Raw genomic sequence first — 26,635 nt, forward strand, 5'->3', positions numbered from 1 at the left:
TTTCAGAAGGGGTTCTCCTCTTTAACAAAAATAAAACGTTTAACTGATCCAGATTCTTTATGACAGGTGCGTTCGATTCAATGTATTATTTTTAGCGATAGTTGTCTCCCTTCCATAGATTGTTTACAAATGGCGGCCGAATTAGAAGTCTCTGACGTGCAGGCTGTGCCTACAGGTCTGCACGACCCTTGTCAAGAAACATCATATCTCTTTGTTAAAGTTTTAGGTAGAGGAGCTTTCGGAGAAGCTGTTTTGTACAGAAAAACTGAGGTATGAAACGCAAACGTACATCGCGCCACTGATTCAATTTTTACATAGGGTGGAAACGTACTGGCTAAAGGCGTACACAGCAACAGTGACCGATCGAAGAGGCCTCTTAATCGGTGGTCGATACATTTTGTAGACTTTCGACAAAAATCAACAATTCTGGATTGTGTAAAATCAAATGTTAGCTTAGAATTATCCCCAATGCGAGACTGAAGTTACTTACATTTACCACATGCACTTGTATCTGGTAATTTAATAACGCCCTGAATTATATGTTTATGTCTGATGACATGTATGTCTGTATGGTCAGGTATGTCAAAAACTGGTCAATGTTCCGATATATGTGTGTTTTCTATCATCACGTGGATTGAATATTTGAAAACATACAATGAAGTGGCGACACACATGTACACTTGTGGACATGATTATGATGTTTTAATTTAAATGTTACATTATAGACCAGTAAATTATTGTATTACTATCGCATGCTTAATTTGTAAAAAAAAATATAGATAGTACCTTGGCTTTATCAATATTTATAAGGCCAAGGTACGATGTAATTTTTTTTTACAAATTAAGCATGCAATGGTAATACAATAATTCACTCGTCTATAATGTTACATTTAAATTAAAAACATCAGAATCATGTCAACAAGTACCTGTGGTTTTAAAAGGCCAATAAAACATAGAAAGCTTTGGAGATAAGTAGCAGAGTGTCACCAAAAACATTTTGCGCAATTGTAAGGGAGAAAATGGGGATATACATCAAGCAGGAAAAAAATCTGACTTCATTATATATTACTGTCGCAGAACTGAGGGAGTACATCAACCAAAACAGAGACTAAACATAAATTGCAGTAAGATAACCTTCAGACTGTAGCCAGGCAACTCAGTTGGTTAGAGATTATATTCATTTTGGCCATCAATCCTTTCTTATCTTTCCTTCCAGTACTGAATTGTGAATTTTATTTTTACCACACTGGCCTATGTAATAGAACATTATTTAGTGGTATGATACGGCTATGATTGAGGTATAAACAATTTGTAATTATCCATAGCCGTACTGGTACAGCAGAAAACTGAATAACTCGCATTCAGCAAAAATACCTATAACATAACATTTAAACTGCATGGTAGAAATAACACAAGTGCAATTAATAAGACATCAGCTAATGTTTGCAGGACAATAGTCTGGTAGTATGGAAGGAAGTGAATCTGGCTCGTCTCGGAGAAAAGGAGCGTCGAGATGCCATGAATGAAGTTGACATCCTGTCTTTGCTTAACAACACCAATGTGATCACTTACTACAACCACTTCCTTGACCAGGAAACACTCTTCATAGAGATGGAGTATGCCAACGGTCAGATGACTTTTATATTATCACAAAAATCATGTGCATGAAATGCTAATGGTTTTAAACATATTCAATATGGAATTTTTATGATATTCATTGATGAAAATAAAGAAAATCTTTTGGTACTTTTTTTATGATTAGATTACCGGTAATGCTGGTAGTATAAAAATGAATTTGAGAGATCTGTATGTGTACAGTAATGAGACATAGAACCACAGACGACTAGTTGATCACCATAAAAAGTTATGTCACTAAATCTTTTTTTTTCAGTTTTAACTACTGTATTATATGAGATGTTTGTTGTGTATAAGCTTTTATTGTTTTCATGGTTACTATGGAACTACGAATACAAAAAAAAATAAATATTGTTAATATTAGTTAGATGGGCTAACCATGAAAGTTTCTATCCACAGAATAGTTTGAAAGCATCAAACCATGGAAGAAAGTACACATTAACATTTCATATTATAATTTCATCAATTTATTGATGAAATCAGTTTATAATTAAAGTGTTTAGAAACATAAGACCTGAAGGTAAACTGTTCTTTCTCTAAAATGGTCTCAATTTTATAAATTTCAGGAGGAAGTCTTTATGAAAAAATTGCAACTCAAACAGAACTATTTGAAGAACAAGTTAGTATACATTTTCTCTGTGCAGGTTTAAGACAATTTTATTTATACAGAGGCACAGTGGTCAAGTGGTAGTAAGCTGGGTTACGTGACCAAAAGAGTCACTTGTTTGAATCCTGGCACTTGTGCTGTGTTGTATCCTTGGACAAGATACTTTACTCTGTTGTATTCCCATCGACTCAGCTGTAAATGAGTATGTGGTAGGACAGTGCAAGAAATGTCACATGGAAGTTGTTGGCGCCGAATGGCAGCTCCGGCTGTATGCTCCCCAGGGAGTTGAGAAAGACATTAAGGTCCAATAACCACAGATAATTATTTGTGAACTGCTTTGAGACTGCTATGTTGCTGTGATATAGCAGTATATATAAAACTCCATATTATTATTATAAATTGCCATATTATTTTCCGAAACGGGGATTGTGATAACTCCTGTCAATAAAAGTGTTGGCCTACATGACTTTAAGGTGAATATACGAGGTGTGTTGTTTGATGCATGAATTTGTTTGACTTCTCAACTGTTTGTTTGTGTACATTGACTGTAAGATACTCCTTATTGATTCATGCCTACTTTCTCTCACCAAACAGCAAGTGAGATGGTACCTGTTCCAGATTGCATCTGCCCTTATGCATATTCATAACTATGGAATAATACACAGGTAAGTAACAATAGATATACACACAATGTACCTGTACGTCAATAATTGTATACTATAAGTGATTCACAGTCAGTATGTCAATCAGTATATATACTGATGTATACCAATCTATAAATAGGTGTATGTCAGCCTAGATTAAGTTAATAGTTTAGTTGTTTTAAGGTACCTGTATCTTTAAGTAACATTGCCAGTGTTGTTTATATTATTCACCCCATTGTAAATATCGATGTCACCACCAATTTTCGTTGCATTACTAATAATGTATGTTTGTAGTCTCATTTGTTTATCAATGTATTTTAATGATTTTTTTGTCTTTTCAGAGATGTTAAAGCTATGAATATATTTATGACAAAAACAAATTTATTGAAATTGGGGGACTTTGGGATTTCAAAACTTCTCGAATCCAAAGGACAGCTGGCTGATACTGTAAGTTTTATCTTAGTAAAGGCGGAAATGATTTCTGACATGAATAAATTGTTGCGGAATGATAAAGTAAAACTTGGATGTTAAGGAGATTACTGGTTCATAGTACATTATACAGAATGTATATGACAATATTGTATCAATCACTTTGTTCTGTAGATTGGTTTAAGATCTATTTTAATTGATTTCTGTTTAATAGGTGGTGGGAACTCCATATTACCTGTCCCCAGAGATAGTACAGGGTGCCAGGTATTGACATTGTTTATTCTCAAGTTCTATTTGTTCTTGGTGACTTCATCCTGTCTAAATATATTTTCACTCTGAGAGATACAAATGCACCAGGGTATTCTACAAATTTTATCATATAACTTTTGAATGATAGCTTTAAGCCTTTATATACCAGGTAGATGTATATGTGAATCTGACAGTCACAGCCATAATTTGATTCAATACATTTTTAAAAATACTGATAGAATTATATACATGTCTCATTAGATAATGTTTTATCACCAGAGACTTGTAAAACTTTTGTTGTATACCTAATATATGTGTAAGGAAACTGATGACCGAACTGTTATAATCATATTTCAGATATGATCAGAAAACTGATGTTTGGGCTCTTGGCTGTGTACTGTTTGAACTACTAACTCTGACAAAGACTTTCCAGGCAACAGTAAGTACTGTATGGTGGCTTTGTAGTGAGGGATCCAGGAGCTAACATGTAATGTCAGGTTCATTGAGCAGCAGCTTAACTTAAGTCGTAGCTTGCTGGTTCCTATTTATGCTTCATTGAGCAGCAGCTTAAAGTCACAGATTACTGGTTCCTATTTATGCATCATTGAGCAGCAGTTTAAAGTCGCAGCTTACTGGTTTCTATTTATGCTTCATTGAGCAGCAGCTTAAAGTCACAGCTTACTGGTTCCTATTTATGCATCATTGAGCAGCAGTTTAAAGTCGCAGCTCGCTGGTTTCTATTTATGCTTCGTTGAGCAGCAGCTTAATGTCACAGCTTGCTGGTTCCTATTTATGCTTCGTTGAGCAGCAGTTTAAAGTCCCAGTTTGCTGGTTTCTATCTATACAACTGTTTAGACTAGAATAGTGGAGTGTAGAGTGGGTTGTTTAAGGATATTACAGAAGCAGCCACTGTACCTGGCCACAGACTCGGTTAACACCACAATAAAAGTGATGTATGTGAATATATATGGACATCTAAAAGTTACTGAGTCAACCACTAATTAGTTAAGATAGTGTTTTCATCCTGGTTTTGATAGTATACAATGTTGTTTTCTAGAACCAGCTTAGACTTGCATACGAGATTGTGCGGAGTGAACAGGGTGAGGTTGATCAGCGATACAGTAGCCACATGCGGGAATTAGTGAACCTCATGTTACAGAAGGAACCGCAGAACCGTCCCAGCACCATGGAAATCCTGGACCACCCTGTGTTCACTAATGATAATTGGTCAGTGTTGGTCATCTGTAGGTCTCTATTCTGAAAAAAATAATGAAACGTTATTATTTATAATGCATCTAACTTGTCATATACTACTCTTACTAGACTGTAAACAATGACGTTATTTGCTGAAACATAACACAAGTTTGTCAACAGTCATGTTTACAATCAGAGCCCTTTAAGAGTGAATATATTACATTGAATGCTATGTAATAATAAAGAAATAATAAAGAGCAAAGATATCGGAAATGTAATAATCACACTTTTAAATTGCAGCAAAGGGAAGATGGAAAAACAGCTTTGGGAATTAAACTCTGGAGCACGAAAATTAAGACTACAGTCTGCATCTTCTGTTGAAACTGTCCCTGTGATCAAATCCAAAGTCACAGAGGTACGTAACAAGTATCAAATCTATTGTCACAGAGGTACGTAACAAGTATCAAGTCCAAAGTCACAGAAGTATGTAACAAATATCAAATCTAGAGTCACAGAGGTACGTAACAAGTATCAAATCCAGAGTAAAAGAGGTAAAAGTATCAAATATAGGGTCACAGAGGTACATAACAAGTATCAAATATAGAGTCACAGGGGTACATAACAAGTATCAAATCTAGTGTCACAGAGGTACATAACAAGTATCAAATATAGAGTCACAGGGGTACATAACAAGTATCAAATATAGAGTCACAGGGGTACATAACAAGTATCAAATATAGAGTCACAGGGGTACATAACAAGTATCAAATCTAGTGTCACAGGGGTACATAACAAGTATCAAATATAGAGTCACAGGGGTACATAACAAGTATCAAATCTAGTGTCACAGGGGTACATAACAAGTATCAAATCTAGTGTCACAGGGGTACATAACAAGTATCAAATCTAGTGTCACAGGGGTACATAACAAGTATCAAATCTAGTGTCACAGGGGTACATAACAAGTATCAAATCTAGTGTCACAGGGGTACATAACAAGTATCAAATCTAGTGTCACAGGGGTACATAACAAGTATCAAATCTAGTGTCACAGGGGTACATAACAAGTATCAAATCTAGTGTCACAGGGGTACATAACAAGTATCAAATCTAGTGTCACAGAGGTACATAACAAGTATCAAATCTAGAAGTCACTGTTAAGAACTATCCTACCATACATTTCTAGATTGAATAACATGTTATACAGGTGATATATTTGTGTTGTTCCACAGGTGTACCAGTGGGGAGGAGGTAAAAGGACCCCCCAGAAACAGGACCTGTTTGCAAAAGGCAAAAGTGCCATACAGGTATGTAAAACCATACAGGTATGTAAAACAGTCATAGATGTCACTGGGGGAGGTTTACTTAATTACACACCTTTTTACAGTGATTTTAACAATGGTCGCACTGATCTTCCTTACTTTAATCCTTCATTTTGTAGTTATTTTTTACTTGAAGACAATGAGTTTTGTAGGTTTAAATAATATATGATAATAAATCATGTATCATTGACTGTAGGTGGCAGCAGGAGGTGCCCACTTCGCTGTAGTTACTGTGGAGAAGGAGCTTTACACATGGGCAGTAAGTAGTTATGAGTATATGAGATGTAAATAAAATTTATCTATATCTCATTGCTAGTTATGTTCTATAGTTTAATTGAATATTACTTTATCTTCACGGTCTTATCAAAATACAAATAAGATTTATTGTTTTATGTTATCAGAGCATTTCTTTTTTATTAAATATATGTAGATATATGTAGATAATAGGTTAAATTTTTCAAAAAGAGGATGTCCAATAGAGTGATCAAGTAACATTATTCTGTAGAATGTCCAGGGCGGGGCTCAAATTGTTGGTCAGCTGGGCCAGGGTAACAAGTCAGCATACAAAGCCCCCAAGAAGGTGGAAGCCCTGGAGGGAGTTGGCATCATACAGGCGTCGTGTGGGGACGATTTCACTGTCTCTGTCACAGGTACAGTTTTGTATATTTGTATTATTTGGTGTCCATACCTACAGCTGTCTGGGCCATGGAAATGTGTAAAGAATTATTTGTATAAGATTAGATTTTAGTGGTCAAAACTGATCATCAGTCAAGTTAAAGGCCAAAAATCATAATATACCTCTTTCAAAATAAAAACCTTGTGTACAAGATATTTCATGAACTCCTATGATAGATTTATTTGATTAATGAGGGAAGTGGGTGTTACCTATGTTAGTCCCCATTCACTTTGCATTTGTTGATGAGGAAGGTGGGGGAGGGAGGGGGGGGGGGGGGGGGGGGGTAAATAAACTATCCTATTCCCCATTTACTTTTGTTATTTTTGTACAGATGAAGGAGAGGTGTACGCCTTTGGATCAGACTACTACGGCTGTCTGGGTTGTGACAATGAGGAAGGGGATGAGGTTCTGGTCCCGATACAGATTGATTTCTTTAACACTCGACCTGTGGCTGAGGTCTCCTGTGGTCAGTGTCACGTGATGGCCCTCACAAAGGACAGAGAAGTCTACTCCTGGGGTTATGGAGAGTTTGGTATGTACCATGTATAACTAAAGTCTACTCCTGGGGTTATAGAGAGTTTGGTATGTACCATGTATAACTAAAGTCTACTCCTGGGGTTATAGAGAGTTTGGTATGTACCATGTATAACTAAAGTCTACTCCTGGAGTTATAGACAGTTTGGTATGTACCATGTATAACTAAAGTCTACTCCTGGGGTTATAGAGTTTGGTATGTACCATGTATAACTAAAGTCTACTCCTGGGGCTGTGGAGAGTTTGGTATGTACCATGTATAACTAAAGTCTACTCCTGGGGTTATAGAGAGTTTGGTATGTACCATGTATAACTAAAGTCTACTCCTGGGGCTGGGGAGAGTTTGGTATGTACCATGTATAACTAAAGTCTACTCCTGGAGTTATAGAGAGTTTGGTATGTACCATGTATAACTAAAGTCTACTCCTGGGGTTATAGAGAGTTTGGTATGTACCATGTATAACTAAAGTCTACTCCTGGGGTTATAGAGAGTTTGGTATGTACCATGTATAACTAAAGTCTACTCCTGGGGCTGTGGAGAGTTTGGTATGTACCATGTATAACTAAAGTCTACTCCTGGGGTTATAGAGAGTTTGGTATGTACCATGTATAACTAAAGTCTACTCCTGGGGCTGTGGAGAGTTTGGTATGTACCATGTATAACTAAAGTCTACTCCTGGGGCTGTAGAGAGTTTGGTATGTACCATGTATAACTAAAGTCTACTCCTGGGGTTATAGAGAGTTTGGTATGTACCATGTATAACTAAAGTCTACTCCTGGGGTTATAGAGAGTTTGGTATGTACCATGTATAACTAAAGTCTACTCCTGGGGTTATGAGAGTTTGGTATGTACCATGTATAACTAAAGTCTACTCCTGGGGTTATAGAGAGTTTGGTATGTACCATGTATAACTAAAGTCTACTCCTGGGGTTATAGAGAGTTTGGTATGTACCATGTATAACTAAAGTCTACTCCTGGGGCTGTGGAGAGTTTGGTATGTACCATGTATAACTAAAGTCTACTCCTGGGGTTATAGAGAGTTTGGTATGTACCATGTATAACTAAAGTCTACTCCTGGGGTTATAGAGAGTTTGGTATGTACCATGTATAACTAAAGTCTACTCCTGGGGTTATAGAGAGTTTGGTATGTACCATGTATAACTAAAGTCTACTCCTGGGGCTGTGGAGAGTTTGGTATGTACCATGTATAACTAAAGTCTACTCCTGGGGCTGTGGAGAGTTTGGTATGTACCATGTATAACTAAAGTCTACTCCTGGGGTTATAGAGAGTTTGGTATGTACCATGTATAACTAAAGTCTACTCCTGGGGTTATAGAGAGTTTGGTATGTACCATGTATAACTAAAGTCTACTCCTGGGGTTATAGAGAGTTTGGTATGTACCATGTATAACTAAAGTCTACTCCTGGGGTTATAGAGAGTTTGGTATGTACCATGTATAACTAAAGTCTACTCCTGGGGTTATAGAGAGTTTGGTATGTACCATGTATAACTAAAGTCTACTCCTGGGGTTATAGAGAGTTTGGTATGTACCATGTATAACTAAACTATACATTTGTTTTTATGAAGAATTTGTGAGATTTCTATACAGATGTAAAAGAACATTAATTATTTTTTTTATATTTAACATTAAGGTCGACTTGGTCTGGGATCAGAAGATGACTTTGCTTCACCACAAAAGGTAACACAATGTTCTCAGCAGAGTAAGAAAAAAATAGAAACTTTGAAAAATCTTTAAGTCTTCAGACACAAAACCATATTTAACAAATCAAGAAGAGGAGCAACTCACTAAAGCCAGGTTTTGAAACATTATATTCTACTTTCTTCTACAGCTGGTTTGCCGACATGTTTGCAGGAGAAATGTTTAAGGAAATCATACATATATAACCTTTTGTAGGTGGAGACCCCAGGGAAACACTTCATCAAACATGTGTATGCTGGGAGTGATGGAACATTCCTCGTCACAACTAGTGGGCGTGTCTTAGCATGTGGAAGTAACGAGTACAATAAACTCGGCTTCAACTCGGAGACATCAGGTCTCCGTAAACAGAAACCAAAGGTAGGCTGAACAGAAATATCAGGTCTCCGTAAACAGAAACCAAAGGTAGGCTGAACAGAAACATCAGGTTTCTGTAAACAGGAACATCAGGTCTCTGTAAACAGAAACTAAAGGTAGGCTAAACAGAAATATCAGGTCTTTGTAAACAGAAACCAAAGGTACCCATGTTTCAGATACATGACAGTCCTGTCAGTACACAATGTTACCCCTATTACAGATATATGACATTCTGTGTCGGTACACAATGTTACCCCTATTACAGATGTATGACAGTCCTGTCAGTACACAATGTTACCATCTTTTAGATATATGACATTCCATGTCAGTACACAATGTTACCATCTTTTAGATATATGACATTCCATGTCAGTACACAATGTTACCCCTATTACAGATATATGACATTCCATGTCAGTACACAATGTTACCCCTATTACAGATATATGACATTCCATGTCAGTACACAATGTTACCCATATTTCAGATATATGACATGCCGTGTCGGTACACAATGTTACCCCTATTACAGATATATGACAGTCCTGTCAGTACACAATGTTACCCATGTTTCAGATATATGACATTCCGTGTCAGTACATAATGTTACCCATGTTTCAGATATATGACATTCCGTGTCGGTACACAATGTTACCCATGTTTCAGATATATGACATTCCGTGTCAGTACACATTCAGCACTGTGAAACCCCTCCTGAGATTCAACATTGTCCTGGTATCTCCTGGCCATACACACTCCACAGGTGTTGACTGTGAGTATATTCTTTTCCATGTTGTTAAATAGTTATGTATCCTGTCTAACCAGTGATCTTACCCCCATCCTCGTCTCTTTTGAATGACATCTCTATCACTCCTTCCTCTCTTCCTGTTTGGTGTTTCCATTTGGAAGAAGTTTTCTTGTAGAGTGAGGAGATTAGAAATTGAAACTGTCCAGGCTTCAGTCGGACACATTTTTGGCTCAAATCCTATCGACAACATCAACCACGGATCTCTCTGAAAACACTCTGGTTCAAAGTGGTCTTGACACAATATTGTGTGTGATGATGGAGAAAATCCGTCCCTATACACTTTAACCATCCATTCTGTCCTCAACTTCTTATCTTTTGCAAACGAAAACATGCTACTCTTCTTGTTTCTGTTGGAGCTGTAAGTGCAGGTCAATGCTGCACACTGTTACATGTTTGTTTGCTTTTGAGTACACTGACAGCTGGCATAATTTTCCAATCATCTCAAATGACATCATGGCCAAGGGAGATAACTGTGTGCAGACACTGTGATTTCTCCGACATACAAAAATATTGAATAATGCACGAACATAAAGTATTGTTTAAAAAATGAATGTACTACATGTTTTTATTAAGAATTATTAATATTTTGGGATAAAATTTGGCCCTTTTTATGTTTTAGTGGTTGTTCACCTTTAAAGATGCTGTCACAATTTTATGAATATAAACTGATTTTCTATGTGAGTTATGACCTATCTAAACTCTTTATTTCAGTGTATGGTAAAGTATACACGTTTGGTTCTAACAAGTATGGCCAGCTAGGTGTGGGAGACTTTAAAAAGAAATCGAGGATCTGTCGTGTGGCCGGAGCACTGACTGGGAAGAGGGTGATCAATGTGACCTGTGGCAGTTATTTTACCGTGGCTGCCACCACTGGTACGTATCTCAATCTAATACAGTAAGGCACATTTATACACAACATACAAGAAAAGTCATAGATAAAATTCGAATATGATTTATTACTTTTAGATTTCTCAGCAACATGAATTACAATCTTAATTTTGGCTCTTCTTGGGGGCTACTCACCATGTTGTATACATTTACTAAAATATAACCATAACTTCATATTAAAAACACATGATCCAATTAATTAATTTGATATAACCTGTAAAGGTAGTTATTATCTGAATGGGGAAAAAGAATTCCCTGGAATTCTAATGGCCATTGAACAAGGCAAATCTCCACTAAGTAAGGTAACCTGGAACAGGTTACATTAAACTAAGCCCTGGAACAGGGTAAATCTCTAAGGAAGGTAACCTGGAACAGGTTATATAACTAAGCCCTGGAACAGGGTACATCTCAACTAAGGGAGGTAACCTGGAACAGGTTACGTAACTAAGCCCTGGAACAAGGCAAATCTCCACTAAGTAAGGTAACCTGGAACAGGTTATATAACTAAGCCCTGGAACAGGGTACATCTCAACTAAGGGAGGTAACCTGGAACAAGTTAAATAACTAAACCCTGGAACAGGGTAAAGGAACTGGATGGTTACATATATATACTACAAAACTACAACAAAATAAACTAAAGCCGCAAGCTACTAGTGACTAGAATAGGTTGAAACAAAACATAATAAACCTGAACACAAACATAATATGTGGTGAGTAGCCCATATAACTGCATGTGTTTAATGCAACAAAAACATCAAAGTAAGATAGCGATCCAACAATGACCTCAAACATAAAATCAATTACTATATGATTACAATTCTATGTTAAAAGTTACATGTTTACACCTGATCAAGATTTATTAAATACATGACTATATATATCGCTACCCTATGGTGATGACCTGGGGATGGTGGGTGGGTACGATTCAACGACAAATGTAATGCTTGTATAAATTCACGTGCTGTCCCTTTCACAATTCCAATTTTAACTGTTCTATTATATTTACTTGGCTCTCATTGGTTGATTCTGGTCACGTGTTACCTACTTCTCTACTAAATTTGCATATGCGCAAGATGTAAACAAACCACTGTCTATTCATCAAGTAAGCCACTATTTATTTTCTAATATACTTGATCAGACTAATAGAGAATTTGATAATAAAATAACCTGTTAGTGGATAACCAGTAGCTAGCAATATATATATATATGTTGTGTATAAACTCAAATTAAACAAATTTCCATTTTATACACAACATACAAGAAAAGTCATAGATAAAATTCGAATATGATTTATTACTTTTAGATTTCTCAGCAACATGAATTACAATCTTAATTTTGGCTCTTCTTGGGGGCTACTCACCATGTTGTATACATTTACTAAAATATAACCATAACTTCATATTAAAAACACATGATCCAATTAATTAATTTGATATAACCTGTAAAGGTAGTTATTATCTGAATGGGGAAAAAGAATTCCCTGGAATTCTAATGGCCAAACGAATGAATTGTGCTGTGTGTGTATAGCAACAATGAATGAGAGCCCCAAGGCACATATAACCGCCATGTCACAAGAATATACAATAATTTTCAGTCTTTTTTCTTGCCAGGTCAACTGTACAGGATATTCAAATGTGAAACCAATACATTTTCTTTCTTTATTTATATTTTAAAGTGAAAAAAGGATGGAAAAGTTTGATGAAAAAAAAACACAGAAAAATCTGTGATTTCAAATATATGGGCAATAGGAAGGTCCCAACTTCTGCCGTGGATAATTTCCTTACTGTATTAATAAAGATTTACTTAGTTTGTTTTGTTTTGTTACCTTTTACACCATGTTGATGCCAATCTTGTTTTGTTTACCGCTCACAGATAGCCAGGTATACTCCTGGGGTAATGGAGCTAATGGTACACTGGGGGCAGAGTTCCTCGACCAAGGCAAGGGCCCTAACAGCCAGTCCATCTCACTTCCTCGTACCATCTTTGGGTCACTCCATCTTGTGTCCAACCTGTCCGCACGTCACTGGCACACCATTGCTATAGCAGGTAAGTTGACATTATGATTTACAAGGTGCAGAGAAAATTGGTTGCATCAACCTTACCAGTTACTTATTTTATCATTTTGTTGTACGATATATTTTGAATGTTTGATTTTTTTTCTTCTTAAATGTGAAGTTGATTAAAGCTTCTAGTTTTTAATCAATAAAAATCATACTTGTAACAAGATAATATAAATATGTTATGCCAAAATAAATGTTTTTATTTTGTTTTTGTTTTCCTTTACTGTACTTGACTGACAATAATCCCCGACCCCAGTGATGTATAAAGCCTAATACTGGATGTAAGCCTGGTTCCAATACAAATTTCATACCAAATTGTGTTTTTGGCAATAGGAAAATAGAAGAGTCTATTGCCGAATTGACGTAATGCTTATCTATGCAGACCCTGTAAAATGTGTGGTAGGCCTCTGTTTATGGTATAGGAATTCCCACTTTATAATTAATAGTATTTCTAGTGTTATTTTTTACCGTTTCACTTTGATAAAAAAAGAAACTTTATTCAATCTATTAATTGAAAAATTTAGTATTGGATCCGTCTATACATGTAATTGCATTATTCTGTTTCAGAAAAAGTGCTGAATCAAAAGACTTTAAAGTCAAGAGTTTCTTCTCCAAAATGTAAGTACATTGTCTGCCTCTTTCTTTGTTTTCTTTTGCTTTACTAAGAACTTTTCTTTACTATATATTTTTTATTCTTTATACATTATGTACTTATTAAATATATGAAGATTAAACTACCTCCTTTGGAAAGGTACTGTCCAGTTATTCTCAGAGGATTACAAACAAATTAATCACGATGTGCTGACATGTGTTATTCAATTTGTCTCTTCAATCCTTTGAGAATTACAGTGTATATGACAATAACTTTCAGGCCATTAAATGCTTAAATAGCACATTCACTGTAACAGAATACATAACACATTAGACTTTAGAGTTATTAATTGTATATGCACATTTAATTTTATGGGGTCACATAAAGCTATATCATCTATATGTGAGGGTTTAACTTTTTCTGGCTAATTGGCAGTTATAACAATACTTTATCAGGAAAGTACAAATTAAAGATATTATATGGGGAGAGTATCTGAACAGTGATCACCTTCTGGGTGACTGACATTGTTATATTCACTAATCATTACTGTTATAGAGAACGTTATGTATTTGGAAATATGTTCTACATGGTTTTAGTTTTTTGTTATTTTCGGTTTTATTACACTACAAATAGTAAAGATGTTGTTTATTATTGTTTTGAGAGATTTTTTAAATGTATTTTGTATTGTTTTGTTGTTTCTTGTTTTGCATCGTTTTGGAGGTTGTTTGGTACATTGTATTGTTTTAGGGGATTGTTTGGTACATTGTATTGTTTTAGGGGATTGTTTGGTACCTTGTATTGCTTTGAGGGTTGTTTGGTACCTTGTATTGTTTTGGGGGTTGTTTGGTACCTTGAATTGTTTTGGGGGTTGTTTGGTAACTTGAATTGTTTTGGGGGTTGTTTGGTACCTTGAATTGTTTTGGGGGGTTGTTTGGTACCTTGTATTGTTTTGGGGGTTGTTTGGTACCTTGTATTGTTTTGGGGGTTGTTTGGTACCTTGTATTGTTTTGAGGGTTATTTGGTAACTTGAATTGTTTTAGGGGGTTGTTTGGTAACTTGAATTGTTTTAGGGGGTTGTTTGGTAACTTGAATTGTTTTAGGAGGTTGTTTGGTAACTTGAATTGTTTTAGGGGTTGTTTGGTAACTTGAATTGTTTTAGGGGGTTGTTTAGTAACTTGAATTGTTTTGGGGGTTGTTTGGTACCTTGTATTGTTTTGAGGGTTGTTTGGTAACTTGTATTGTTTTGAGGGTTGTTTGGTAACTTGTATTGTTTTGAGGGTTGTTTGGTACCTTGTATTGTTTTGAGGGTTGTTTGGTACCTTGTATTGTTTTGGGGGTTGTTTTGTAACTTGTATTGTTTTGGGGGTTGTTTGGTACCTTGTATTGTTTTGAGGGTTGTTTGGTACCTTGTATTGTTTTGAGGGTTGTTTGGTACCTTGTATTGTTTTGGGGGTTGTTTGGTAACTTGTATTGTTTTGGGGGTTGTTTGGTACCTTGTATTGTTTTGGGGGTTGTTTGGTAACTTGCATTGTTTTGAGGGTTGTTTGGTACCTTGTATTGTTTTGAGGGTTGTTTGAAATTATGTATTGATTTTAGGGCTGTTTGGTATCTTGTATTGTTTAGGGAGTTGTTTGGTACCTTGTATTGTTTTGGGGGGTTGTTTGAAATTATGTATTGATTTGAGGGTTGTTTAGTACCTTGTATTGTTTTGAGAGTTGTTTGGTACCTTGTATTGTTTTGAGGGTTGTTTGGTACCTTGTATTGTTTAGGGAGTTATTTGGTACCTTGTATTGTTTTGAGGGTTGTTTGGTACCTTGTATGGGGAGAGTATCTGAACAGTGATCACCTTCTGGGTGACTGACATTGTTATATTCACTAATCATTACTGTTATAGAGAACGTTATGTATTTGGAAATATGTTCTACATGGTTTTAGTTTTTTGTTATTTTCGGTTTTATTACACTACAAATAGTAAAGATGTTGTTTATTATTGTTTTGAGAGATTTTTTAAATGTATTTTGTATTGTTTTGTTGTTTCTTGTTTTGCATTGTTTTGGAGGTTGTTTGGTACATTGTATTGTTTTAGGGGATTGTTTGGTACCTTGTATTGTTTTGAGGGTTGTTTGGTACCTTGTATTGTTTTGGGGGTTGTTTGGTACCTTGTATTATTTTGGGGGTTGTTTGGTACCTTGAATTGTTTTGGGGGTTGTTTGCTACCTTGAATTGTTTTAGGGGGTTGTTTGGTACCTTGTATTGTTTTGGGGGTTGTTTGGTACCTTGAATTGTTTTAGGGGGTTGTTTGGTACCTTGTATTGTTTTGGGGGTTGTTTGGTACATTGTATTGTTTAGGGAGTTGTTTGGTACCTTGAATTGTTTTAGGGGGTTGTTTGGTACCTTGTATTGTTTTGGGGGTTGTTTGGTACCTTGAATTGTTTTGGGGGTTGTTTGGTACCTTGTATTGTTTAGGGAGTTGTTTGGTACCTTGTATTGTTTAGGGAGTTGTTTGGTACCTTGAATTGTTTTGGGGGTTGTTTGGTACCTTGAATTGTTTTGGGGGTTGTTTGCTACCTTGAATTGTTTTAGGGGGTTGTTTGGTACCTTGTATTGTTTTGGGGGTTGTTTGGTACCTTGAATTGTTTTAGGGGGTTGTTTGGTACCTTGTATTGTTTTGGGGGTTGTTTGGTACATTGTATTGTTTAGGGAGTTGTTTGGTACCTTGAATTGTTTTAGGGGGTTGTTTGGTACCTTGTATTGTTTTGGGGGTTGTTTGGTACCTTGAATTGTTTTGGGGGTTGTTTGGTACCTTGTATTGTTTAGGGAGTTGTTTGGTACCTTGTATTGTTTTGGGGGTTGTTTGGTACCTTGTATGGTTTTAGGGGGTTGTTTGGTAACTTGTATTGTTTTAGGGGGTTGTTTGGTAACTTGTATTGTTTTAGGGGTTGTTTGGTACCTTGAATTGTTTTGGGGGTTGTTTGGTACCTTGAATTGTTTTGGGGGTTGTTTGGTACCTTGAATTGTTTTGGGGGTTGTTTGGTACCTTGTATTGTTTTAGGGGGTTGTTTGGTACCTTGAATTGTTTTGGGGGTTGTTTGGTACCTTGTATGGTTTTGAGGGTTGTTTGCTACCTTGAATTGTTTTGGGGGTTGTTTGGTACCTTGTATTGTTTTGAGGGTTGTTTGGTACCTTGAATTGTTTTAGGGGGTTGTTTGCTACCTTGTATTGTTTTGGGGGTTGTTTGGTACCTTGTATGGTTTTGAGGGTTGTTTGCTACCTTGAATTGTTTTGGGGGTTGTTTGGTACCTTGTATTGTTTTGAGGGTTGTTTGGTACCTTGTATTGTTTTAGGGGGTTGTTTGCTACCTTGTATTGTTTTGAGGGTTGTTTGGTACCTTGTATTGTTTAGGGGGCTGTTTGGTACCTGGTATTGTTTTGAGGGTTGTTTGGTACCTTGAATTGTTTTAGGGGGTTGTTTGCTACCTTGTATTGTTTTGAGGGTTGTTTGGTACCTTGTATTGTTTTGAGGGTTGTTTGGTAACTTGTATTGTTTTGAGGGTTGTTTGGTACCTTGTATTGTTTTGAGGGTTGTTTGGTACCTTGTATTGTTTTGGGGGTTGTTTGGTAACTTGTATTGTTTTGGGGGTTGTTTGGTACCTTGTATTGTTTTGGGGGTTGTTTGGTAACTTGTATTGTTTTGAGGGTTGTTTGGTACCTTGTATTGTTTTGAGGGTTGTTTGAAATTATGTATTGATTTGAGGGCTGTTTGGTACCTTGTATTGTTTAGGGAGTTGTTTGGTACCTTGTATTGTTTTGGGGGGTTGTTTGAAATTATGTATTGATTTGAGGGTTGTTTGGTACCTTGTATTGTTTTGGGGGGTTGTTTGAAATTATGTATTGATTTGAGGGTTGTTTGGTACCTTGAATTGTTTTGGGGGTTGTTTGGTACCTTGTATGGTTTTGAGGGTTGTTTGCTACCTTGAATTGTTTTGGGGGTTGTTTGGTACCTTGTATTGTTTTGAGGGTTGTTTGGTACCTTGAATTGTTTTAGGGGGTTGTTTGCTACCTTGTATTGTTTTGGGGGTTGTTTGGTACCTTGTATGGTTTTGAGGGTTGTTTGCTACCTTGAATTGTTTTGGGGGTTGTTTGGTACCTTGTATTGTTTTGAGGGTTGTTTGGTACCTTGAATTGTTTTAGGGGGTTGTTTGCTACCTTGTATTGTTTTGAGGGTTGTTTGGTACCTTGTATTGTTTAGGGGGCTGTTTGGTACCTGGTATTGTTTTGAGGGTTGTTTGGTACCTTGAATTGTTTTAGGGGGTTGTTTGCTACCTTGTATTGTTTTGAGGGTTGTTTGGTACCTTGTATTGTTTTGAGGGTTGTTTGGTAACTTGTATTGTTTTGAGGGTTGTTTGGTACCTTGTATTGTTTTGAGGGTTGTTTGGTACCTTGTATTGTTTTGGGGGTTGTTTGGTAACTTGTATTGTTTTGGGGGTTGTTTGGTACCTTGTATTGTTTTGGGGGTTGTTTGGTAACTTGTATTGTTTTGAGGGTTGTTTGGTACCTTGTATTGTTTTGAGGGTTGTTTGAAATTATGTATTGATTTGAGGGCTGTTTGGTACCTTGTATTGTTTAGGGAGTTGTTTGGTACCTTGTATTGTTTTGGGGGGTTGTTTGAAATTATGTATTGATTTGAGGGTTGTTTGGTACCTTGTATTGTTTTGAGAGTTGTTTGGTACCTTGTATTGTTTTGAGGGTTGTTTGGTACCTTGTATTGTTTAGGGAGTTGTTTGGTACCTTGTATTGTTTTGAGGGTTGTTTGGTACCTTGTATGGGGAGAGTATCTGAACAGTGATCACCTTCTGGGTGACTGACATTGTTATATTCACTAATCATTACTGTTATAGAGAACGTTATGTATTTGGAAATATGTTCTACATGGTTTTAGTTTTTTGTTATTTTCGGTTTTATTACACTACAAATAGTAAAGATGTTGTTTATTATTGTTTTGAGAGATTTTTTAAATGTATTTTGTATTGTTTTGTTGTTTCTTTTTTTGCATTGTTTTGAGGGTTGTTTGGTACCTTGTATTGTTTTGAGGGTTGTTTGGTACCTTGTATTGTTTTGAGGGTTGTTTGGTAACTTGTATTGTTTTGAGGGTTGTTTGGTACCTTGAATTGTTTTAGGGGGTTGTTTGGTACCTTGAATTGTTTTGGGGGTTGTTTGGTACCTTGTATTGTTTTGGGGGTTGTTTGGTACCTTGTATTGTTTAGGGAGTCGTTTGGTACCTTGTATTGTTTTGAGGGTTGTTTGGTACCTTGTATTGTTTTGGGGATTGTTTGGTAACTTGAATTGTTTTTTTTCAACATGTCTTCTTCTGTCATTGTGCATGTACACATGTGTTGTCTGTCCTCCATCCTCTATCGTTATTTAACAATTTTACATTTTTGACCTCTCTAAAACCTGAGGTAAAGGTCAACCAAAATTGCAAATTATATGGTTCCCATCACCCAGGGGCTTGAGGTGTGGGAGCCAAAAATGGTCAAATTGACGGAAATTTCAAAGCTCTTCTCAAGTCTCAGATATGGTAGAACCCCCTGGGTTTCATAATTCCCGCTGGTGAGAGGGTAAACTTTACTTTAGTTTATATAGCTATATAGGAAAATCACATTTTTGAATATAATTTGTTTCATTTTCATGGGAAATTATTCAAACTTGATTAAAATTATAAATTAGTGATTGTAGTTTGATTATATGCAACTAGCCCAGAGAAATAAACTGCAATTGCCATTTAAATAATTATCAATGATAATCAATCAATGCCAGTGGTTTTTACTTTATGTATAACATAAAAGATAGAATAAACTGTCGACATGTTTAAAGCCTCGCCCTAATCAGTTCATGGTTCAATGGTGCACAGCTTGCTGTAATACACAGTGTAACAGACATGGAGAATCATTGATGTAGAACGTTGACTGAAAAACAGCAATCATTTCAGAGCTATCTAATGAAAGATTTATCATTTACATGGGGAATGTTCTTATTGACAATTTTAGTGTGAGTATGGGTTACAGTTTACTGTGTACATGGTTGTTAGGGCAGGGCCAACTATCAGACTGATGACTTGTGTGTACTCCTGGGTGTACTGTTATAGTCAGTCCTGTGGAGCTACCTCTCATCATCATGTACTGATACTGTATATATGTGTATAGGTGAGAAGGAGCGACACAAAGGTAGGTATACATTTATGGGAAGCATGCCACACCACTGTGACGTGTTTCTAAACAATGGTTTGATTTTGCTTTGGATTTGGAGTTTGTTTAACGGTTTTGCACATTAGACATGAAATGCAAGTTGTACAAGTAGTCACTTTCTGTGCATTTAAACCCGTACTGACCATCAGAACCCTGGCCTCCTGACCCTGATGGCCCAACTCTGGACTCCTCAACCCTGGCCTCCCGGCCCTGACCTCCCAACCCTGACCTCCCAACCCTGACCTCCCGGCCCTGACCTCCCAACCCTGACTCCCCAGCCCTGACTCCCCAGCCCTGGCCTCCCAACCCTGACTCCCCAGCCCTGGCCTCCCAACCCTGACTCCCCAGCCCTGGCCTCCCAACCCTGACTCCCCAGCCCTGGCCTCCCAACCCTGACTCCCCAGCCCTGGCCTCCCAACCCCTATACAATAAAAATTGGATTAGGGAACAGGCAGAAACAGAATATGGACAGGCATTGATAGCTGGGATGGTAGACAGACAAGTGTAGGTTGAGTGGTGGACAGACAATCATAGCTAGGATGGTGGACAGACTATAGTAGCTGGGGTGGTGGACAGACAATAGTAGTTGGGGTGGTGGACAGACAATAGTAGCTGGGGTGGTGGACAGACAATAGTAGCTGGGGTGGTGGACAGACAATAGTAGCTGGGGTGGTGGACAGACAATAGTAGCTGGGGTGGTGGACAGACAATAGTAGCTGGGGTGGTGTATAGACAATAGTAGCTGGGGTGGTGGACAGACAATAGTAGCTGGGGTGGTGGACAGACAATAGTAGCTGGGGTGGTGGACAGACAATAGTAGCTGGGGTGGTGTATAGACAATAGTAGCTGGGGTGGTGGACAGACAATAGTAGCTGGGGTGGTGGACAGACAATAGTAGCTGGGGTGGTGTATAGACAATAGTAGCTGGGGTGGTGGACTGACAATAGTAGCTGGGGTGGTGAACAGACAATAGTAGCTGGGGTGGTGGACAGACAATAGTAGCTGGTGTGGTGGACAGACTATAGTAGCTGGGGTGGTGGACAGACAATAGTAGCTGGGATGGTGGACAGACAATAGTAGCTGGGGTGGTGGACTGACATTAGTAGCTGGGGTGGTGGACAGACAATAGTAGATGGGGTGGTGGACCGACAATAGTAGCTGGGGTGGTGGACAGACAATAGTAGCTGGGGTGGTGGACTGACATTAGTAGCTGGGGTGGTGGACAGACAATAGTAGCTGGGGTGGTGGACAGACAATAGTAGCTGGGGTGGTGTATAGACAATAGTAGCTGGGGTGGTGGACAGACAATAGTAGCTGGGGTGGTGGACAGACAATAGTAGCTGGGGTGGTGTATAGACAATAGTAGCTGGGGTGGTGGACTGACAATAGTAGCTGGGGTGGTGAACAGACAATAGTAGCTGGGGTGGTGGACAGACAATAGTAGCTGGTGTGGTGGACAGACTATAGTAGCTGGGGTGGTGGACAGACAATAGTAGCTGGGGTGGTGGACAGACAATAGTAGCTGGGGTGGTGGACAGACAATAGTAGCTGGGGTGGTGAACTGACATTAGTAGCTGGGGTGGTGGACAGACAATAGTAGCTGGGGTGGTGGACAGACAATAGTAGCTGGGGTGGTGGACAGACAATAGTAGCTGGGGTTTTGGACAGACAATAGTAGCTGGGGTGGTGGACGGACAATGTACTTGCGAGGTTAAAAGACAGATAGAGAATAAGTCAACATCCTGGAGACTAAGGGAATATATTATTTGTAATAATGATTTAATGTTGTTTTAATTTAATCTGTTATATCTAATAAAAATGAGATCTCTCATTCCATATCATTTTTTGTACCCCATAATATTTAGTATTTGGCACAGAAATGAGATATGTACTTTCACCCTTGCATGACCCTTGCTGTTACAAGGATGTTAAACAGAAATAAAAAGCTAGGTCATATGACACCTTTCCAACCATAACTTCCCTGCATTATATGTGTAGAGAGTTTGTTTTCACTGCTCCATCAATATGCTTGTATATGTATTGCATAATAACCAGTTGATTTGTTTGCATGGTTTTGTTGTTGGTTTTAACAGGCCATTTGCATGTCTATCATGGCTAATATAACATTTGCTTTCATCATACATGGCAGCCGCTAACATTTCAGGGCAGAGAGATTTTCAATTATTTATAAAGAATACTACCTTATGTTGATAAACACCTGTAATAAATCAATTTTATTATCATTATCATAACCAGTTGACTAATGATGGAACATCTGTTTTACAGACATTATATGATTTTATAAACTTGAAATTAACTACTTTCTAGGGATAGACCTACATGTACCTATACAAATAACTGTTGACATTTAATCATTTGATAAAAAGGAAACAGTCAGACCAGGTAAAGTAGTAAAGGTCATACACTCTGACCCCTAGTGAAGGAGAGGTCACACACTCTGACCCCTATTGAAGTCAAGGTCACACAGTCTGTTCCCTAGTGAAGTCAAGGTCACACACTGACCTCTAGCAATGTAAAGGTCACACATTCTGACCTCTAGTCAGGTAAAGGTCACACAATATCCATATGACATCCAGTGAAGTGGAGGTGACACACTCTGACCCCTAGTGAAGGAGAGGTCACACACTCTCACCCCTAGTGAAAGAGAGGTCACACACTCTCACCCCTAGTGAAAGAGAGGTCACACTCTCACCCCTAGTGAAAGAGAGGTGACACACTCTCACCCCTAGTGAAGGAGAGGTGACACACTCTCACCCCTAGTGAAGGAGAGGTGACACACTCTCACCCCTAGTGAAAGAGAGGTCACACACTCTCACCCCTAGTGAAGGAGAGGTCACACACTCTCACCCCTAGTGAAAGAGAGGTGACACACTCTCACCCCTAGTGAAGGAGAGGTGACACACTCTCACCCCTAGTGAAAGAGAGGTCACACACTCTCACCCCTAGTGAAAGAGAGGTCACACACTCTCACCCCTAGTGAAAGAGAGGTCACTCACTCTCACCCCTAGTGAAGGAGAGGTCACACACTCTCACCCCTAGTGAAAGAGAGGTGACACACTCTCACCCCTAGTGAAGGAGAGGTCACACACTCTCACCCCTAGTGAAGGAGAGGTCACACACTCTCACCCCTAGTGAAGGAGAGGTCACACACTCTCACCCCTAGTGAAGGAGAGGTCACACACTTATCACTTTGTTTGCATTAAGTGGTGATGCACTTTATTCCTACTTTGTATGCAGTGTTTGTACCCTCGCCTCCAGTAGTGGAAGAAGATGTCATATTCACGGAAAGTGATGGTATGTCTAAACCTCGTGTATGTATGAACTATCATGGAAATGAAGAGATGAAGGATTCTGGGAAGCCAGATTCTCCGGAGGTTTCTGAGCCAAAATCGGACTGGAATATGCCTCCAAGGGCCACACCTTATATACCATCGCCAGTGGGAGGGGCAGGAGCATATAGTTACCAGGATTCAGGAAGGCCATCTTCAGGGGGCAGTGATCGGCCAGGGTCAGGGGGCAAGGCAGAGGAGTCTAACATCCCCGACTGGTTACAGGCAGTAAGTTTTAGGGATAAAGAAGGCATAACAAATACAGGCAGAGTCAGCCAGCTCACTTAGTCTGAACAAAATCAGATTTATCAAACAAATAGGCAGAATAAATTACCGGTAAAGGTAATGGGATAATACATGTACTTTATTTATCTAATAACAATTATGAAACAAGTTATACAACTTACATTAATACAAATCATTAAATGAAGTTATGTACAAATATACCTAAGAGCCACGGAAATTCTCTCTATTTCCAAATGTAGGAGCTTGAGGATGCGGACTTTATACCGTTCCACCCTGATGCTCTGCCAGTGTCCCCTCCTGTACAGTATCCTGGTCAACCGGGAGGACCGCTGGTCTTCGCTGATCAGGAGGAGTTAGAGGAAGCAGAGAAATCCATGGTAAGGTGTATAAAGAATAATTAGATAGAAATAACAGAAAAGCTCTCTTATGTTTGGACAGAAATGAGGAAAATCTGTAACATGTCTTTCTATATATCATGTGACTATCATGTGACACTATGTTTTTGTTTTTTTCTATATATCATATGACTATCATGTGACTATCATGTGACACTGTTTGTTTTTTCCATATATCATGTGACTATCATGTGACTATCATGTGACACTATGTTTCTATAGTTGTGGCAATAGTGTAGTTTGGACTTCACTACTATCAATCTTATTTTACAGAAAGAACAAAAACTAACAGACTGTAAAAAAGAAAAAGAAAGTTTGGAGAAGGATGAACTGATAGCATTACTTAAACAGAAGTTGGCTGAAATGGAGTTAGAAAATAGTCAAGTAAGTATCTAATACATTGGTCTATATCATATATTAACAGACTTGCTTGGCTTATTTCAGATTGATAAATAAATGCTGTGTGTGACTTAGATAATATATACCACATCAACAAAATTATATTTCATGTAAACAAATCCACACAGACATTATTTTTGATTGATATTGAAGTACTTTGATATTCCTGATTCAGATGTTTTTTCTTTCTTTTCTAAAAAGCTAAAAGAACAACTAACATCTCAGGAGAAAAAGATGAAGAGTTTGGAAATACAGGTGGCCGGGCAAAAGAGTGACCATTGATCAACTTTTATGGGCAGTCAGACTGGTGACCTTTGACCCACTTATATGGGCAATCATACTGATGACCATTGACCCAATTTTATGGCCAGACAAACTGATGACCATTGACCCACTTATATGGGCAGTCAGACTGATGACCATTGACCCAATTTTCTGGCCAGATAGACTGATGACTATTGACCCACTTTTGTGGCCAGACAGACCTTGACCATTCACACACTTGTTTGCCAGATAGGTGACCATTTATCCCTTTTTTCTGTGATAGAAGATTGACCCTTCACTACTACATTATCATGGAGTTTTCTGTACTGATACAGAAAGTAAGGAGACTAGACTTGTACAACTAGGCCTACAGTTTGGGACATTCCTTAAAGTAGTTTTCTTATGTAAACATTGAAGATATAGTTTACAACAGTTACTGAGGGTGTACAGATCTTCAACATCTGCTTATCTCGACCAAACTTTATAATCAAGTTTTCATTCAGACAAAAAAAAGGAAGATATTTATCAATTGAAATTTGTTTAAGAATTAAAATTTACAAAATGTAGCTTATTTGATAATTCAAAGACTGAAACAGTTCTTAATGAACTGATGTTCTGATAAAATATTCCTTAACTAAGGTAGTCAATATAATGATCACTGAAGAGAAAACTTGTGTTGTTAGGTATCCTGATAGACTGTACCTCACTTAGTAGTTGTAGACTGCACACTACGACACTATGACACTATGGTTTTATAGTGATGACACTATGACACTACGGTTTTATAGTGATGACACTATGACACTACGGTTTTATAGTGATGACACTACGACACTATGGTTTTATAGCTACGACACTATGGTTTTATAGTGATGACACTACGACACTATGGTTTTATAGTGATGACACTACGACACTATGGTTTTATAGTGATGACACTACGACACTATGGTTTTATAGTGATGACACTACGACACTATGGTTTTATAGTGATGACACTACGACACTATGGTTTTATAGTGATGACACTACGACACTATGGTTTTATAGTGATGACACTACGACACTATGGTTTTATAGCTACGACACTATGGTTTTATAGTGATGACACTACGACACTATGGTTTTATAGTGATGACACTACGACACTATGGTTTTAAAGTGATGACACTACGACACTATGGTTTTATAGTGATGACACTACGACACTATGGTTTTATAGTGATGACACTACGACACTATGGTTTTATAGTGATGACACTATGGTTTTATAGTGATGACACTACGACACTATGGTTTTATAGTGATGACACTACGACACTATGGTTTTATAGTGATGACACTACGACACTATGGTTTTATAGTGATGACACTATGGTTTTATAGTGATGACACTACGACACTATGGTTTTATGGTGATGACACTACGACACTATGGTTTTATAGTGATGACACTACGACACTATGGTTTTATAGTGATGACACTACGACACTATGGTTTTATAGTGATGACACTACGACACTATGGTTTTATAGTGATGACACTACGACACTATGGTTTTATAGTGATGACACTACGACACTATGGTTTTATAGTGATGACACTACGACACTATGGTTTTATAGTGATGACACTACGACACTATGGTTTTATAGTGATGACACTACGACACTATGGTTTTATAGTGATGACACTACGACACTATGGTTTTATAGTGATGACACTACGACACTATGGTTTGATAGTGATGACACTACGACACTATGGTTTTATAATGATGACACTACGACACTATGGTTTTATAGCTACGACACTATGGTTTTATAGTGATGACACTACGACACTATGGTTTTATAGTGATGACACTACGACACTATGGTTTTATAGTGATGACACTACGACACTATGGTTTTATAGTGATGACACTACGACACTATGGTTTTATAGTGATGACACTACGACACTATGGTTTTATAGTGATGACACTACGACACTATGGTTTGATAGTGATGACACTACGAC

The 26,635-nt window shown here is 37.7% G+C and overlaps 1 protein-coding gene across 1 annotated transcript; it reads left to right on the forward strand.

Moving 5' to 3' along the window:
* Positions 1 to 129: 129 nt before the first annotated feature.
* LOC117322754 (serine/threonine-protein kinase Nek9-like) lies at positions 130 to 26,404 on the forward strand. The gene is made up of 24 exons (XM_033877692.1): positions 130 to 270; positions 1,450 to 1,627; positions 2,202 to 2,254; positions 2,837 to 2,907; positions 3,228 to 3,333; positions 3,530 to 3,579; positions 3,922 to 4,003; positions 4,622 to 4,791; positions 5,059 to 5,173; positions 5,991 to 6,065; positions 6,277 to 6,339; positions 6,586 to 6,730; positions 7,088 to 7,288; positions 8,945 to 8,991; positions 9,208 to 9,369; positions 10,033 to 10,138; positions 10,886 to 11,047; positions 12,935 to 13,108; positions 13,690 to 13,740; positions 19,917 to 19,937; positions 23,217 to 23,536; positions 23,794 to 23,931; positions 24,223 to 24,333; positions 24,550 to 26,404. Exons 1-24 carry the CDS (start codon positions 130 to 132, stop codon positions 24,628 to 24,630), a joined length of 2,823 nt encoding a protein of 940 aa, XP_033733583.1. The 3' UTR covers positions 24,631 to 26,404.
* The last annotated feature ends 231 nt before the right edge of the window (positions 26,405 to 26,635 follow it).

Source organism: Pecten maximus, chromosome 3 (assembly GCF_902652985.1).
Source record: "Pecten maximus chromosome 3, xPecMax1.1, whole genome shotgun sequence".
Classification (NCBI taxonomy): domain Eukaryota; kingdom Metazoa; phylum Mollusca; class Bivalvia; order Pectinida; family Pectinidae; genus Pecten; species Pecten maximus.